This window comes from Polypterus senegalus, chromosome 15, assembly GCF_016835505.1.
Source record: "Polypterus senegalus isolate Bchr_013 chromosome 15, ASM1683550v1, whole genome shotgun sequence".
Lineage (NCBI taxonomy): Eukaryota > Metazoa > Chordata > Cladistia > Polypteriformes > Polypteridae > Polypterus > Polypterus senegalus.
In genome coordinates this window covers 113,486,506-113,504,846 of record NC_053168.1, presented here as the reverse complement: position 1 = coordinate 113,504,846, position 18,341 = coordinate 113,486,506, and the positions used below count along the sequence as shown (strand labels likewise).

At 39.2% G+C, this 18,341-nt stretch overlaps 1 protein-coding gene across 5 annotated transcripts in view; it reads right to left on the bottom strand.

Annotated features, from left to right (window-relative positions):
• The window catches only part of nr4a3 (nuclear receptor subfamily 4, group A, member 3), an 81,269-nt gene that overhangs the window by 17,193 nt on the left and 45,735 nt on the right, over positions 1 to 18,341 (bottom strand). For all 5 annotated transcript variants that reach the window (XM_039736325.1, XM_039736328.1, XM_039736327.1 and 2 more), the window contains one exon: positions 7,449 to 7,627. In XM_039736325.1, the coding sequence (XP_039592259.1) occupies positions 7,449 to 7,627 (179 nt within the window). The remainder of the gene's footprint in view (positions 1 to 7,448; positions 7,628 to 18,341) is intronic.

Here is an 18,341-nt window from a genome sequence, read left to right as displayed (position 1 = left end):
GTTGGCTGAGTTAGGATATATAAACAAATAATGTTGATCGCTGTAACGCTGTTGTTTGTAGGACTACAGAATTGGTCATGTAGTGTACACTTCACTGTCGTCTGCAAGCTGCTTTTAGTGCGCACCTGGTGAGCATAGGCAACTGCTGCACTGAATGTCGTGTATCAGCAAAATCCGACGCTACACCATTCCCGTGGCTTTAGTGTGGACAGTCTCAGCTCAAGCAAACTAGTGAATGTGATTTTTGAGACTGCTTGTGAATAAGTACGACAGCATTATTTGTCAATTTGTATTGTATATTATTACAACTTTATTGTGTTTGTGTCTTACTACTAAAAGCTAGTAAAGTATAGGCTACTGTGTTTTTCCCCATTGGCTAGCTCTTAATGGCTCTGAGGCTAGGGATCTGCACTGGCAATGTGTCTGGAAGTTGGTTCTGGCTGGTGGCATGGGTTCGGGGATAGATGTCTTGACAGTCACAAGGATGTGGACTTGGAATCCATTCCTGGTGGCTACTCAGTTAAACTTAAAAAAGGTAAAGATCTCCAGTTTTTTTTTTGCACACCCAATCCAAAAATGGCTTACAGTTTGTCCAGTGCTGATGCTAGGTTATTTTGCACCCTGTACCAAGTTTATTAGTGCACCAACCGGCTGTTCAGTAGCTAGCCCGTGCGGCTAAGTTTTACTCCACTTATGATCTATGCCCTAGGCAAATGTCTAATCCTAATTAATGGTGGCACCAGCCCTGAGTATGTATGTCCACAACTGGTTCTTGTTCCCAGTGCTTCTGGGATAGGCTATGGTCTCCAGTTGATCCTGTACTGGATTAAGTGGGTTTGAGAATGTTATGTTATTATATTATACAAAAAATTAGGTATCTGCTTTGAATAGTGCCATTCACATTGCTCAGTCTTTGCTTTTTCAGAAACTATTATAAGGCGTCTATTAAAATGTAAACTTAATTGAGCTATCATTTGCCAAATTTCTTTTTTTGATGGGTATTTATAGTTACCTATGACGACTAATGTAAGCACAACATTTTAGAAAACATTGCAGTAATAATCTATATCAGTCATTCCAAGACTTACACTGCCACATAACACTTTACAGACGATTTATTGAGCCTTTAATAGTTGATACTGTATTATCACCAAGTACTTCACAACACATTCACATGGTTTGGTGTATATAGTGCCATTCACCCTAATTCTCGCCTTTATACTCTTTGCTATTTAGACCTTAATGGAACAAATCAATTCCTGTCCATTACCTTTGTATGTTTATTCTTACCAGCCTGGTCACTGTAGTTAAATGCCTCTAACTTTCTTCTACATTATTACCACAGAAAATTAGACAGAGTACAAGATGAGAACAGGTAGGTAAGAAAGTTACACATTTATTCATTATGTATTATAGATAATATGCCCAAAATAATAAGGTAAAGTAAAGTGAGTGTGACAAAAAAACCCTTACAACCTAAGCAGTGGTTCATCTTGTGTCCATATCACCGAGGACCTCACTTGGACATCCAGCTCCACTGCCCCAGTTAAAAAGACTCAACAGCGGCTCTGTTATTTAAGGACAATTAAGGAGGCCAGCTTGGCTGTGGAGCTTCTCATGTCTTATGTGTTGTGAGTGTTTTGACATACTCTATTATAGCGTAGTATGCCAACAGCACAGCAGCAGACAGGAGGTCATTAATACAGTTCAAAAGATTATTGGACTTCCTCTGGCCTCACTGGAGGATATATATACAAAACTTGCTGCCTCCGCAGAGCTAGCAATATCTGGAGGGATACAACTCACCCCTGTCATCACCGTTTTTCCTTGTTACCATCAGGTAGGCCCTATAGAACCCTAAAGGCTCTCACTAAAAGGTTCAAAAACAGTTATATTTCCCAGAGCCATCACTGAACTAAACTCCAGTTCAGCTTAGACTCATATATCTTGTATATCTTAGTGCTATATGTTCAACTTAATATCTCTCTAGTATAAAAAAAATCCTGGGAGAGAAAGACGGGAGACGAGACGTGATCTTCACGTGATCTTCATTTCAGGCTCCGTGGCCATTCTCTTTCGTCTTGGGGGACCTTAAACATGAGACTTTGTGCCAAGAGATTGACCCAGGACCGCCTCGCGATGACGTGGAACATGAGTTTCTTGAAAGACACTCCCTGCTTACAACCAATATCAAATAAGACCACGGACAGCAAAACACTCAGTCGTGTGAGTGTAAGGATTTGAGCACACACAGATCCAGGGCTCTCAGCGCATATAAAGCGTATAAGGACAATATGTTATACATGAAACCAAGATGACTAAGCGAAGAAGAAAGCAGCGTGGAGAAAAGAGACTCAAAAGCGTTGGAGAGAAAAAAGAGCAAAAAACAAAAAGAATAATCTAGGTGCAAATTCAGAAAATAAGGAAAGTAACGATCAGCCCGGAACAAGTGGAATTGAAAAAAAGCACATCCAATTGGGCTCAGAATTAAAAGACAGAGAAAAAGACAAAGTAGAACTTCATAAAGACATTCACAAACATTGGCGCTATACACATGCAGAGCAGGTTAGAGATTATGACAGCAGTGGTATTCGAAAGGCTCAAAAAAAAAAAACGTCACCATACGCATGTGGAGGAAGTTAAATATGAAAGTAGGAAAATTAGAAAGTATAAAAAAAAAAAAGAAAGTAAAGATCGCAGTAGTGCAAACAAACGGAAATTACTACTCTTAAAAGGGAAAGTAATCACCACGGACCAGGTGTCATTGAAAAAAAAGCAGGATAAAGCGAGGTCAGAAATAAAAGACAGAGTAGAAAACAAAGTAAAACGTCATAAAGAGGTTAAAAAACAAGGGGGCCAAACACATGCAGAGCAGGTTAGAGATCATGAAAACTGGAATTCAAAAGACTCAAAAAAAAATATAGGCACAAAACACATGCAGAGCAAGATACAGAATATGAAAGCAGAAAAAAGCGACAGTGTCAAAACAAAGAAAGTAAAGATCGCATTAGCGTAAAAAAAGAAATTATTACTCGGAGAAATAATGAAAAGGCGAATAGAGATCGAATATATGGACATAGGTGATATGTCAGAAGTATGTAAATATTGTAAGGCTTTGAAGTTGAAGTCAAGAGAATTTCAAAAATGGAGTTTACCTCACATACATTTATTGGTTACTTTGCAAAAAAATTATTAAGTGCTGATGATGTTGATCATTTTGTCTGTGCTGAAATTCCAAACAGAGAAACCTATCCTGAATTATGGTACAACGTCATTAAACACATGTCTCACTGACCTCATTTAAAAGATTCAGCATATTGGGACTCCAAAGATTCCAAATATTGTTTTTACTGAAGTTCTGAAATAAAAGTGAAACTAATGAAATAGTAACAATTGAAAGAAAAAAAAATCTTAAAAGTGTGTATCCAGGAAACCAAACACAGGGGTTGGCGGGCGAAGCGAGCAGGGGGCGAAGCCCCCTAGTTTTGTGTAAATTTATTCTGGTGTAAACTGTGATGAATTTTGGATAACTAGACATTCTAGGGACTGCACTGCAAATTTCGTTTTTCAAGAAATGTGCAATGACAATAAAGATATTCATTCATTCATATGCTTACTACAAGGTAGCTGTCTGTCTTCCTGTCCTGATTAGTCTCTAATCTTACATGGTCCACCATGGCTCTTGAACCTGCATGATGTCTGCACGGAGCAGCAGAAATAGCCTCTCCTCAGGATGGAAAATAGCAGAGACAGCATGGCTCTCCACGTGAATAAACCCGATATTTTTCTTAACTCTCACCCCTTAATTTAAGTTCAATCTTGTCATCCTTGACATTACTCTTGCACTGAGTGGGGGTGTGTAATTCCTAATGACTTTGCTTAAACAGATTCAGCCCACCCCAGGTCTAGCCCTTGCTTTGTTTCTGTTACGTATTTTCTCATGTTTCAAAGGATGCAAATGTTTATTCGGACAAATGAAAAAGAAAGGATATATAATACAGGTAATTAAATCATAGCCTGCCTTCTGAGACCTGCTTCTTTTTTAGAGTCATAAATGTTCTTGTCCCTTCCAGTCCAGGAAACTTCATAGAATGTGAAGTGTTCCTGTACACCTGGCCCACTCTTCATCCCCCCCACTGGTCACAGTTGGCCAGAGCACAGCACTTAACAGAATGTCTTATCTGATATAGTAAGTTGTAAATGTCCTCTGAGCAGGGATTGACTTATTATTTTAAAATTAGATATTGTTAGACTTAAAAAAACTATAGGCTGGATATTATTCTCTATTATAATAAGATCATTAAATGCTTTCCAGAACATTTGGACCATTTTTGCCTTATAAAGCACCTCTCGCAATGATCACAAGGCCTAAACCATGCAAGCTAGTGGCTTTGGCTGTTCACAGCAAGTGTATTTCATTATCATCAATACAATTTTGTTTTATGTAGCACCTTTATGTATGGTGTCTCCCACACAAAACTGATTTTGCTTCACAGATTTTGTTTTACAGTAAGCCCTAATTTAAATGCATTATAATGCAACCTATACATTTCTAATGTTTTTTGCTTTATATAAGGTATCTACAGTATTACTGTCATGCCTTTCCAAACAAAACTCCTTTGAATAACGTAACATCATTCTCCAGCAATGCAGTCTAATGTTTTATATTGCACTATTAGACAGAGAGCTCACAAAACAGTTTACCAAAAAATATTTGATTTATAAAGACCCTATAAAGACAAAGCAGTGCTGAATTTCAAGTTGCCATTGTAAGGCACTGGAGAGTTATTTTATGTTCTATGTTGTTTAGCACATGCAAGTAAGAATTTCACTGTAGCCTGTACATCTGTCAAAAACGACTCCATAAACTATAAAACCATATGCAACAGTACATGACAAAAGAGTGAAAACAGAGCAGGAAAGGAGCATAAAGTATGGCTGGTTAGAAATAAAAGCTGTGTGGCAGAACATCTGCTCGCTCTCTCTCTCTCTCTCTCTGTCGCTCTCGCTCTATAGTTTATCTCCTTTTAAATTATTGCTTCAGGGTCAAATAATAAGACATCTCCAGATATGAAATAGGCAGAACAGCGGCAGCAGAGATACTACGTGCTCATAGCAGATGAACAGCTGGACCTCAGCCCTGGCTGGTGCAAAGAAGGCAGAGAAACAGGCAATCTGCCTATGAATATTCAACAGCTTCCCCAGCAAAATCCCTGCAAGATGTAATTATCCAAACATAACAAGACAGGGAAGTTGTAACAGACACTCAAGATGATACTGTAGAAGCCCTAGAGAAACCAGTTTGGGCGGGGGTGCTCCACAGACTCCACTCAGTTCAGCTGTGCTGCCGATGATTGTTTTTTCTATGCATACATGTACACTCAGTGGCCACATTATTAGGTGCCCAGCTCTCGTACTGATCAGTACCCCTTTTTGATTCCAGCACAGACTGAATTCTTTGAGATATGTATTCAACAATGTGTCAGCAGCATTCTTCTTGAGTTTTATGTCCGTGCTGATGCAACAGCATCAAATTTTTCATTCAGATTGTTTTGCCTGCACATTCATAATGTGAACTTCCTGTTCCACCTAACCCTACTTTATTGGATTGAGATCTGTGGACTGTGCAGGCCATTAACTGAAGTCACTGTCATGTTCATAGAATCAGCTTGGGACAATGATTAGTTAATGACATGGCACATTATCCTGTTTTGAGTATCCATTTGAGAAACGGTAGACTTTGGACATAATGGATTCACATGTTCAACAGCAATGCTTAGCTATGCAATGACATTCAAATGGTACACAGTAGTTATTAAAACATTTAATATGTGTCTCAAAAACATTCCCCACACCATTACACTCTAGCACCTTGCTAAATTGTTGACATAAGGCAGGATGGATCAACAGATTCATGCCATATATGCCAAATTCTGCCTCTACTATCTGCTCATCAGAGTAATGGAAACTCGTCAGACCAGGCGACATTTTTCCATTCACATTTTTCTGATCACACATCTTCTTCAGCCTCATCTTTCTGTTCTGTTTGATAGGTATGGGCCTTGACAATGTCTTCTGCTACTATAACCTATCCTCCTCAAGGCCTAATGCATTTGGAGATGCCCTTCACACACTACTGTTGTAAAGAGCTGTTATTGGAGTATTTGTGACTCTTCTGTTAGCCTAAATAAGTCTGGTCATTATCCTGTGACCTCCCTCATTACATTTACTCATTTGGCTGATACCTTCATCCAACGCAACTTACAACATTTATGATACAGTTGGTTACATTTCTTTTGGTGTTCCAACTGGTGCACAGGCAGGTGAAGTGACTTTCTCATTGTCACACAGTGCCAGTGGTGGGGTTTGAACTCACAACCTCAGGGTTTAAAGTCTAAAGCCTTAACCTCTACACCCCATTAATAAGGTGTTGCCCACACTGTTGATCACTGGATATTTTATTTTCCGTAAAGCCTAGAGACTATAGTGTGTGAGGAGTAGCTTTTTGTGAGGTTTAGCACCGTCAAGAATACCACGGTCAAAGTCACTGAGAACACACATCTTTTGCCTCTTCTAATGTTTGGTGGAACAAGAATTAAACCTTTTAACATGGTCTGTTTGCTGTATAGAAAGAGTATCAACCACATGATTAGAGGAGCAGGCCTTTTTATAATATCTATTTTATATTATCTTACTCTTTATGCAAATTTCAGTTAATTTAAAATGCTGCTGCAGGAATTAATACACAAACCAAATAGATAGATAGATAGATAGATAGATAGATAGATAGATAGATAGATAGATAGATAGATAGATAGATAGATAGATAGATAGATAGATAGATAGATAGATAGATAGATAGATAGCATGAATACGTAACTCCAGTTCTCAGTTCCTTACACTGGTTCACTGATAAGCATGGGGCTGATTTCAAAATTCTCTATTTAGCATACAAAACATTAAATGGCCACAACCATACTTACTGATCCAAGCTTATCATTACTTGCAAAACAATGCACGCATTGAGATCTCTATAACATTCCAAGGATTAATAAACCAAAAGTGGGAGGATGAGCTTTTAGTTACAGGGCCTTGAAGCTGTGGAATGATCTGCTTGCTAATATAAGAGATGCCCCTCAGTCTCCGCTTTTAAATATTATCTAAAGTACAGCTAAGTACTTTAGGCTAGCATACCCTGACTAGAGCTGCTGATTAGATGTACATTCTTCAACTCTGTTTGTCAGTCATGTGTACAAAAATACAATGTTTATAAACCATTACTAGCCCTCCTCCATTCTATTTCTCTCCTCTGTATCTTGATATTGCACCATATACATACACACACACACACACACACACACACACACACACACACATATATATATTCAGTCCAACTATACATGAAAAGAAAAGCTCTGGATGAAGCAGACGGGTCATGGGTGACTCACCTGTTAACATCACCAGTGCAGCCAGGCACGCAAAGGCAGAGATGTCCAAGTTAAGGCTTTGAAAGTTTGATGAAAAGTCTTTAATTGATTCCAGCCACTCCCCAAAACCTCGAAGGCACTGAGATCTGTGCAGCACAAGTCCATTACAGAATACAAATTTGTCTTCTGCAAGGATGGATCTGTAGAGGAGGAAAAGGAAAGCAATACATGAGTAAGAAGGAAAAAAGAAACCCATAGCTGCTGAAAGAAAGGGGGCATTAATCAGTTGATCAATCACTCATTTATCCATTTTTTTACTTGTTTAATTCTGTTTAGGTTAACAATGAGCTGAGCCCCACATTGGCAGCACTGAATACAAGGAAGTACCTGGTTGCCAATCAGAAGTTAATCAAACAATTTTTAATTTAATTTTAATTTAATTTTTAATTTAGTCAACAACTACAAAAAGGAATATTAACATTCACATTTCTGAAGATCTAGTGGTCTGTTTAATGTCTGTTTTAGACCATTGGGGCAGCACATTTTTAAATTATTAAATAAAAGCCAACGTCTCAAAGTGATGGGGCATTTTGGGACAGGTGCCCAATGGAGCATTTGTGGGCCACAGGGAAATGAGACAACTTTAATCCAAGTGCCAGTGGGTAGGCTGGGAATGAAGGCAGGAGCTCTCCAGTTTGCAGCTATTATTCCATAAAATGAAGTGACTGTTTTTGCACCTTCAGGGGAAATTAGGATTGGCAAGATTCAGGACGGATGTAGAACAACAGCAGCTTTGTGAAACTTTCTGGTAATAAGACTACAAATCAATGGTGCCTACAGCAGAGTTTATAACAGCAGTTTGGAAAGCTGCAGAACGAAGAATAGTGGTGAGAACAGAACAGAAGTGAGAATAAAGAAAAGGTATAATGCATTTTTAACAACATAACTTGCTTCTTCTCTGGTGCATAGCCAGAAACAACTCTGGATATTGTGCCCAGTACATTGCAGAGCCCACTCACATAGCACACCTGCACTCACACAAAGTTATGTTAGAATAACCAATTAACACACATCAGGAGAACAAGCGAACCAGGAGGAAAACTCACTCTAACACAGGGAGAATGTGCAAACCTTACATGGGCCGTGGCTGGACCTGGAATCTGAACTCAGGATGCTGGATCTTTAAGATACCACTGCACCACCATGCCACCCTGCATCTTTTATACTGTATGTCAAAAATAATTAAGTGTATAACTAATACCTTTTCCTCAGTTCAGATGCAGCAGCACAAATCCATCACAGAGAGAAAGGTGAACATGCACAGTTGTGTTTGTATGTGTATTTATATACTGGCTGCACGTAGGAGTGCGTGTTTCAAACCAAATATTAACCAATTATGATCAAACACATCTACTTTAGTTCAAGTTTTCAGCAACAGTGGATGCAAGGCCATCACATGGCTTGTACACTGTCAGATCAGAGTTACCAGTCAACCCAATAACCTCCTCTATGGTAGGAAATCTCTTGCAGACTGAGAGAACATGCGTGCTTCACTCACAGAGTGCTTGTCCTAGGATTTGAACCCAGGATTCCGAAGCTGTGAGTCAGCAGTACTAACCACTTTGAATCCAAATGTAAAATTGCCTGCGTGTATCAAAAATGATCAACTGCTGTAACCACTAGAAAATCAAGTCAACTCAAACTCAAATCAACTCAAATCAAATTACTCTTCAAAATATCACATTAGATGAATCACTAGTTCATATAGTGCCTTTCACACAAAGCACCATCACAGCAGAATTCAGTGAAAGGTATAGCATTACATTCTGAAACCCACATAACACAGGGTCATGGAGGGGTTGAAGCCTTTGCAAGGATCAATGAGTGTAAGGCAGTATTGAACCCTCGGTTGGATACCGGTCCATTCTGAGGTCTATTCACACACATATGCACATGTCTTTGGAATTTGTGTGGAAACCAGATTTCTGAGAGAAAGTCCCATGTAGACATGTTGAGAAAATGCTGGGTCTATGAGTTGGGGTTCTATGAAGTCATGGTGCTAATCAGTCCTTATTTTACATAGCACCTTACATGGTGTAAGTGTCATCAGGAATAGTCTGGTGTCTCGATCAGGTCAAGTACTGATCACTTGCCAGGAAGGCAGGCCAGAAGTATGCAGTGATCAAAGGCCTTTTCAGAGCCTATACTGCCCAGATATACTAGAGGGCAGCATTCTTGTCTCATTGCCCCCACTTTTCAACCCAAAGGCATGATGGTAAATGTAGTCCTGTGCTACAGTCCAGTGGTACACTATGCCTACCACTAGGGGGAACTACAGGGAGGAACCTTCTCTATCTTCTAAATACTTCCGATGGACCTGGAAATGCTTCCATTGGGCTATGCCCCGGACCGGTTGTATTCCTGATATAAGGAACTGCCCTGCCACATCTGGGCAAGTCAGAGCTGGGTGAAAGGAAGGAAACACTCACTGGAGGGAGGTGGAAAATGGGAAAAGAGAGACTGATGAGCAAGTTTTATTCTGTGTAATGGCTGTGTTGATTGTCCTCTTAAGAGTTGTGTGGTGTGGGAAATACTTAATGGAAGGGTTTCCCAGAATAAAAATCCTTTTATTGAACAAGAATGGTGTTGGGTCTTGTGCATCTTGTACTCTCCACAATAACAAAGGGCATCAAAAGATGCTGCAAGAGCAAAAATATTACAACACAAGACATCATTAGGAAATAAGGTAAACTACAGATAATTTAATATACCCTATCAGTCACATTTTTATTTTAGAAAATGCCATCCATCACAAAACACTTTACAAAATAAAGAAGCATTCGCAAAGAGGCTGCATTTTGGGTTTGTGTGGCATGGACAACTCAGATAACGCAGATAAGGGCAGTGTGGTATTTTTAGCTTTTTCTCAGAGCCCACCTATTTAAGAATTAAATCAAGAAAAATATATACAGTACTTGTCAAAAGTTTTAGAACACTTCAGCTTTTCCATTTTTTTCTTCAAATATAATCATTTGAATGCAATGAATGAACTAGAATGGTGAAAAGGCAGGTTACAACCTACAGATGTTCTGCAGCAATTACAGTAAATTAAGCCTTGTAAGTTGAAGCAAACAATTTGCACAGGTGTCCCAATTTCTGATGATTACTTAAAACCCCTCTGTCTTAAAGCAGAGTTGGAACAGACTGTGTTATTAAACGCTCTGAAGTACTACTTGGACAACATTCCAGTGATAATGGCAAGAAAATGGCAATTAACAAATAAAATGTGGCAGAGTATTATTACACTTAGAAGTGTAGGCTTTTCATTTAGAGAAATTGCAAGGAAAATCAGAGGGTCAGTGGGTACAGTGGTGTCCTACACAATTCAAAGGCAGTTGGAAACTGATAGAAACCTTAATAGGAAAAGATCTGGCAGACCCGTGGGTCACCAGCTTACACGATAGGCGCCTCACAGCACAACAACTTCAAGCAGAGCTTAACAGCGGTGGAAAAGAGCAAGTCTCACTTTTTACTATGAAGAGGAGACTTTGTGCTGCTGGTTTGATAAGGCAAGTGGCAGCAAAAAAGTAATTCCTTAAAGGACATAATAGGGCCTTGAAATACTGGCTGTGGATTACTGAAATATCCATTCATCCATCCCGCTATATCCTAACTACAGGGTCACGGGGGTCTGCTGGAGCCAATCCCAGCCAACACAGGGTGTAAGGCAGGGCAGGGCACACAAACAAACCCACACACCAGGGACAATTTAGAATCTCCAATGCACCCAACATGCATGTCTTTGGACTGTGGGAGGAAACCGGAGTACCCGGAGGAAACCCACGCAGACACGGGCATATCATGCAAACTCCACGCAGGGAGGACCCGGGAAGTGAACCCAGGTCTCCTAACTGCAAGGCAGCAGCACTATCCACTGCGCCACTGTGCCACCCTACTGAAATATGCAATTTAAAAAAAAATAGAAAATAATAACAGCCCCTTGAGGAAATGTGTTTGCTTAGACATCCAGCTGTTTTTAAAAATGTGTAAGAAATTCTGGGTTGAATTAGTGGATGCCATGGCCTCATAAACACACCTCTTATAGGATGCCAGCTGAGTACTTGCCAGTCCCACATCTCCTATGCAGAAAATGCACAAAGCTGCTGTGCCATGCAGCTCCCCTGTCTGGACAATGCTTCCCTCTAGGTGAGAATCTCACAGCCAGTCAGTATTGGATGATGAGTGCCTGAGAGTTATCTCAGTAACCAAATCAACTTCTCTCATAATCTCCTTTCTAACAAGTGGCCATAATGCCAAGAGCAAGGATAAAACAAGTGGGGACAAATATTAAATGCTAATTCTTGTGCTCTGTGGTTGTCCTTGGGGCAAATAGCTAGCATGTGGTTTATTAATGTTTGCTAATGGAGTTATGAGATGGGTCACCTCCCTGGGAGGCAAACAGAGCATTATGCTTTTGGAGTGACGAGTGCTATGGAGTGTGGGGGATGAGGTATGGCGATGTCGAACAGTCTACATTTGAAAGCAGAACATCTCTGGAAAGCTGGCTTAGAATGTGGACTTCAATTTTAGTCAAAAAAAATTCACAGGCAAAAGACAATAAATTCTGGCAGACGCCATGTTTTCTAAAGATTATTTTATGTTTTAAAGAAACACTTTGGAATAGCAGATGTACTAAAAATACATGTTACTGTATATAGCAACTCTAATGGCAAAATTGGTACAATTCAGCTAAATATAAGTCACTGGTGGGGGTCAGCCCAACTGTCTGTTCTGTGAATAGAAATTACATAGAAATTGAAATTGTATTATACATATATAAAAGATTAAACTTTCTCATTCAACATTCATTACAAGCTTCTTGTTTTTTAGCCTCTGTAAATATTGTTAGCCTTGTGCAGGAAAGGCAACCATGTTTAAAGGGATGACCAGGAGAGGAAACATAAACAAGCAGAAAGTTGAAACCAAAAATCAGTCGTAACAAAAATCAATAACCAAATCTAAAGCCTGAAAATAGTAGTAACAGAAATCAAAGCAAAATACAGAATAAGGAAATCCTACTAACACAACTAACACATGCACAAAGATAGATTTTTGTTTGATATCTGCAACATTGTGACATTTGACATGCTGATTCTTGAAGTGGTGCATTGATGGCATCAACCATGCAACAGAACAAGTTGGTGGCCAGGAAACAACAAAAATGGCAATGAAAATTCTGCAACACAATTCCTGGCAACTTCTAACAATTTATATGATAAAAATAAAAGCAGAAGTCTGATTAAAAATAAACCTAACTGGGAAATAATAAAAAAGAATAAATTAAAAATTTCAAAATCATAACAAATATGAGCATAATGCCCCATTACGATTCATTCACAAAAAATGGAAGTAGGCCTAAAAAAACAACCCACACAAAAGACCAGGTCAATCTTTAATTCAGGTTTGGAACCATGGATTAGGCCTCTCCCTAGGCAGCCTAACCCCTACTCAAAAAGCAGGCCCAGAAATTGGGCTGAGGCTGTCAGAAGTTTACAAAAATGGAGGAAAACTGAAGCTTCAAATCCAAATAACTAAACAAAGTACTTTATGATCTAAGAAAGTGTTAGTCAAAAAAGAGAACAAAAGTCAGGACAGGAAAAATGGGCTAAAATAAATTTTGTTTAGTGTATGTGTGTGTCTCTGTGTGTTCACCCTGCTATGTACTGGTGTCCTGTCCTAGATGTATTCCTGTCTCACACCCTATGCTACCTGGAATAGGCACCAGCAATATAATGACCCTGGTATGGGTTAAGTGAGTTAGGAAATGAAATTACATGACATGACAGAACCTTAGGTTCCTCCAATTTGTATCCTGTTACATAGCTTGTTCTCCATTGCTTGGCGAGAGCAATTATTCAGCTGTTACCTGGAGCAGTTTAGTTGGCCATTATATAAGAATGTGTTCACGTGATCAGTGGCTAAAGCCATTTGTGTTTCTATTAAAGCCTTAGAATTTCTTTCTGGATTTTGGGACTTTTTTCTATTTCTGTTTTTGTTTGTAAGATTCATGCCCGTCCTTGTCAATTTCCATACCTCCACACCAATGTGCTATACTAACTACTCAATGGGAAGCAGATCATTAAGCTTTGCAGCAGGACAAGCATTCTGTGTATGGGGCCAGTAATGGCCATGACTGTCACAATGAAATAAGCAGCCAATATTTTCCACACATCTTGGCAGCCTAAACAATTAGCCACGGATAGGGTACCATTTCATTTCTATCTCCACATACTAGAAGTAAAAATAATTGATGTCCAGAGTATTCCAAACCAATAGATAGATAGATAGATAGATAGATAGATAGATAGATAGATAGATAGATAGATAGATAGATAGATAGATAGATAGATAGATAGATAGATAGATACTTCATTAATCCCAAGGGGAAATTTACATACTCCAGCAGCAGCACACTGATAAAAACAATATTAAATTAAAGATTGATAACAATGAAAGTATAACAGAGAGACAATAATTTTGTATAATATTAACGTTTACCCCCTGGGTGGAACTGAAGAGTCGCAAAGTGTGGGGGAGGAACGATCTCCTCAGTCTGTCATTGGAGCAGGACGGTGACAGCAGTCTGTCGCTGCAGCTGCTCCACTGTCTGGAGATGATATTATTCAGTGGATGCAGTGGATTTTCCATTATTGACAGGAGCCTGCTCAGCGCCCGTCGCTCTGCCACTGATGTCAAACTGTCCAGCTCTGTGCCTACAATAGAGCCTGCCTTCCTCACCAGTTTGTCCAGGCGTGAGGCATCCCTCTTCTTTATGCTGCCTCCTCAGCACACCATGCATAGAAGAGGGCGCTCGCCACAACCGCCTGATAGAACATCTGCAGCATCTTATTGCAGATGTTGAAAGACGCCAGCCTTCTAAGGAATAATAACAATAACAATACTAACTCTGCAGAAATTTCTTGCCGCTGCTTTAGTATTAGTATGTTTTAAAAATGCACGTCTCAAGTTCTAAAGCGATCACCTGGTTTACCTGTACAGTTGTTACACCCCATTCTGTCTCTTAATAATCCATATGAAGCTATATTCATAGTTGTTGTGATTTTTTGTAGTGATTTTTAATTCTTTATTTGACATATACAATTTATTGTATTAGGAATTTGTCATTTTTCAGCAATTGCACATTAAGGGCCTTGCTCAAGGGCCCAACAGAGTAGCATTCCTTCTGTCACTGCCAGGATTCAAACCAGCAACCTGAGAGTAACCAGCCCAGATCCTTTAGCCAGAGAGCCGTCATTCCACAACCTTGTGACAGATCTGCACCTATCCCATAACCGTAATACAGTTTTAATAGTAGTAAGTAGATTGTTTTTCTAAATCAGCCCACTTCATATTGCCCAAGAAGTCGTATTCCGGTCAAGAGCTGCCACGTGCTTTTTTTAACAAAACTGTTCATCTGTATGGCTTTCCCTCATCCAGTGTTTTAAATTGAGGACCCCAATTTATTTTTTGCTTTTCACATTTTTTTTTATGAGGAGATGGGTTATGGGGTTAATTCAATGTCTCATTATCATCCTGAGGCAAATGGGCAAACAGAAAAGGTCAACCTTACCTTAGTGAAATTTTTAGATGCACTGCTAATGCTTGTCAATCCAATTCTAGAAACATGTTACCAATTGCAGAATTTGCCTGTAATGTCCTGATTAATTCCTCTTTAAAAATGTTACTGTTTGAATGTTTGTATGGATTTGAATGCCTGCTGTTCGATTTGCCTCAAGTTTCATCATCTCTATCTAGTATGACAAAGTATCATACTGGTCTTTATGCAGTGTGGCGACTAGCAAGGGAGAATCTGACAAATGTCGAAACCTCTGCAAAATGGATCAAAGACCATAAACATAAGCCAACATCAGAATACTGAGTTGGATATGTTGCGCTGTTTCAGTGAGGCACACAAATTTCCAGTCCAAAAATCTATCCAGTCTTTCATCTAAACTCAAAATTCTAAGCAGAACCATTACTCTAAAAACTAAAAAACAAAGAATTGAAACCAGTGATTGTTAAGTAAAGTACACACTAACAAAGAGGATTTGTTTTTATTAATGTCTGCAAACTTCGATAGCTAGAAAGTGCCTGGTGCTGACCTCATTTATCAACCTGAACCATGCACTCCCAGTCTTCCCTGAGAGGCAATTATATCAATAATAAACAAACATTACGACTCCCATAAAAAAAATAATTGCATCACGGAAAATTGACACCAAATTTTAACATTTGGAAATACACTACAAATAAATGTATAAAATTTAGAACCTGTAGCAGGAGGAAATCAGAACTGAGAGACACAAGAAAGAGGTCTGAAAAATGTAAAATAACTGCTGATCATAACAGGGCACAATGTGAGGTTTGTGATGTGAGACATCTGCCTGAGGGTTCCATTTCATAAATTAGCATTACATTTTTTTGACCTTATTCAGTTTTGACGGGGGAAAGGCCAGACACATACAAAGTTGCTCCTCACTATAAGATACATTCCATATTTCATGTATCTGACTGAAGCATTTTCGTTCAGTTCATTCACCAGTTCAGGTGGATTGTCCTAAAGAATTTGATATCCACTAATTTTTGGACTTTAGACATCGTGGTTCTCATGTGTAATACTTTGTCTAATAGCATGGCTATAGTTAAGAAGACCACCCTTGGGTACATGTGGGCCTGTTCATTCACCTCATTTGTTGACAACATTTTCATGCTTGTTTCTCTCCCATACCCAGTGGGTGCATGTGGAGGCCATGCCAAGGCAAGTTTCTATGTTATGATTTGGTTTTGTTTTCAAATTGTTTTCCACTTTTTTCAAAACTTTATGTTTACTTTATATGTGCAATTATAGAGTGTTTTGGATTGGCAAATTAATTTCTGGTGTTTATTTATAATTTTGAACATTTTTAAAAAAGTGGAAAATGTTTTTTTCTGATTTTTTTTTTGTTTTTCCATGGGCACTGCCATTGTGTAGACTCTATGTATACTGCTATTAGCATGGCTGCCACAACAGAATGACCAGAGGTTGCAACCTGTGGTGTCATTGTGTCTACAATATAAAGGTCAGTACCACACACTACCAAGTTATCCAAGATTTTGGATAAAAACTTGTTATTGCGTGCTTTGTTTCATTTTTGACCTTAAATAGTAGACCTCTGCGCTTTGTTTTGAAATTCATATAACATTTGGGCTGCGGTGGGTTGGCACCCTACCCAGGATTGGTTCCTGCCTTGTGCCCTGTGTTGGCTGGAATTGGCTCCAGCAGACCCCCGTGACCCTGTGTTTGGATTCAGCGGGTTAGAAAATGGATGGATGGATAACATTTGGGTTTTGTTGAAAGATAAGACTAATTTTGGGTTTAGACCTAAGCTTGGCATAATAGCTTTGCCTCTTTTCCTGGTTGCTTCATAAAAATCCACTTGCCTTTTCCATCAGTTATAACGTGTACATTTTGAGCATGAAACATACTGCAAGCTGGCTGAATTCTAGCACACATTTGCAAAGAGAAAAAAAATAAAAGCTCAGAATACAACATACTGCAATTTGGGTACAAGGTCAGAACTGCATTTTGTGTCCATACATTGACCCATTTTACATATACAGTATAGCACATTATATGTATAGAGTTGAAATAAATGTATGAAATATGATACTATATAAATAAAATAATAATAATAATAATAATAATTATTATTTTTATTATTATTATAGGCCAATACATAAGGCAGTCTTATGTTGTATGTATATACATATATACAGTAAATTTTAGGGGATTGTGCTTGTGCAATGAAATTTCTTTGCAAAGACATTGCATTTAAAATCAGAAAACAATAATCTGCCTTTCAGAATTTTGAACTTGAATAGATGGCCGCCCCATAACACTCTTACATTTGAGTAAAGCGGCCCAAATCTCTGAATTGCGCATGTCTATGTGTATTTTTGAGTCTGCAGATGCCATACACGATGCAAATGGATTTTTCTATTTGTGTGCATTGTTGGCATAACATGGGCAGGGAATGTGAGCAAATCTGTGCAGATACAAAAGTTAGGAGGTGCCTGTGCAGTTGTCCAGACTGATGTAAAAAATCGGGTTGTTTTGTTTGCAGCTTTGTATATGTGGAAATTATAAAGTGACCGCTAAGCCCCTTTCAGTTATTTTAACATGAAGGGCTATGAGGTTAATTGTGTGTCAAATACAATAAGGAGGCTGCTTAAATGTTTAGTATTAATCAATTGATCTTTATATTCTATAACTTCATTCATTAGAGACCACTATCACAATGTGCTTTACAAAGAAAACAGAGCACATATCAAAGTAAAATAAAAAAGACTGTTCAATACATGAAGAATTACAGGGAAATAAACTTACAGGAGTCTACACAAGGATGGATGAAAAGCAATTTGATGACAATACAACAGGATCAGGGTCCATGCAAGTCAAGTCAAGTTGGGGAGCATGCACTGGTACAGTGCGTTGCCGCACCCAATGCACGACGAAACAACTTGGGATCCCGGTTGGCAACCCCCAGGCAGACACGTGGTCCAGTCCCACCCTCTGGAAATGACTCTTTATCTGCCGCAGCCAGGTGTTACGTGGGGACCCCTTGGCCTGGTCCAGCCACTTGGGTCCCCAACAATGAGGATCTTACGAGCCGGATGACCCTCTGGGAAACGCGCCACATGGCCGTAGTGCCGTAACTGACGCTCCCTCACAATGCAGGTAATGTGCCTCATGCAGGACTCCATTAGCAACCGCTCATTCGACACAAAGTGAAACCAATGGTACCCAGGGATTTTCCGGAGAGACACAGTACCAAAGGAGTCCAGTCTTCATCTCAGGTCACTGGATAGCATCCA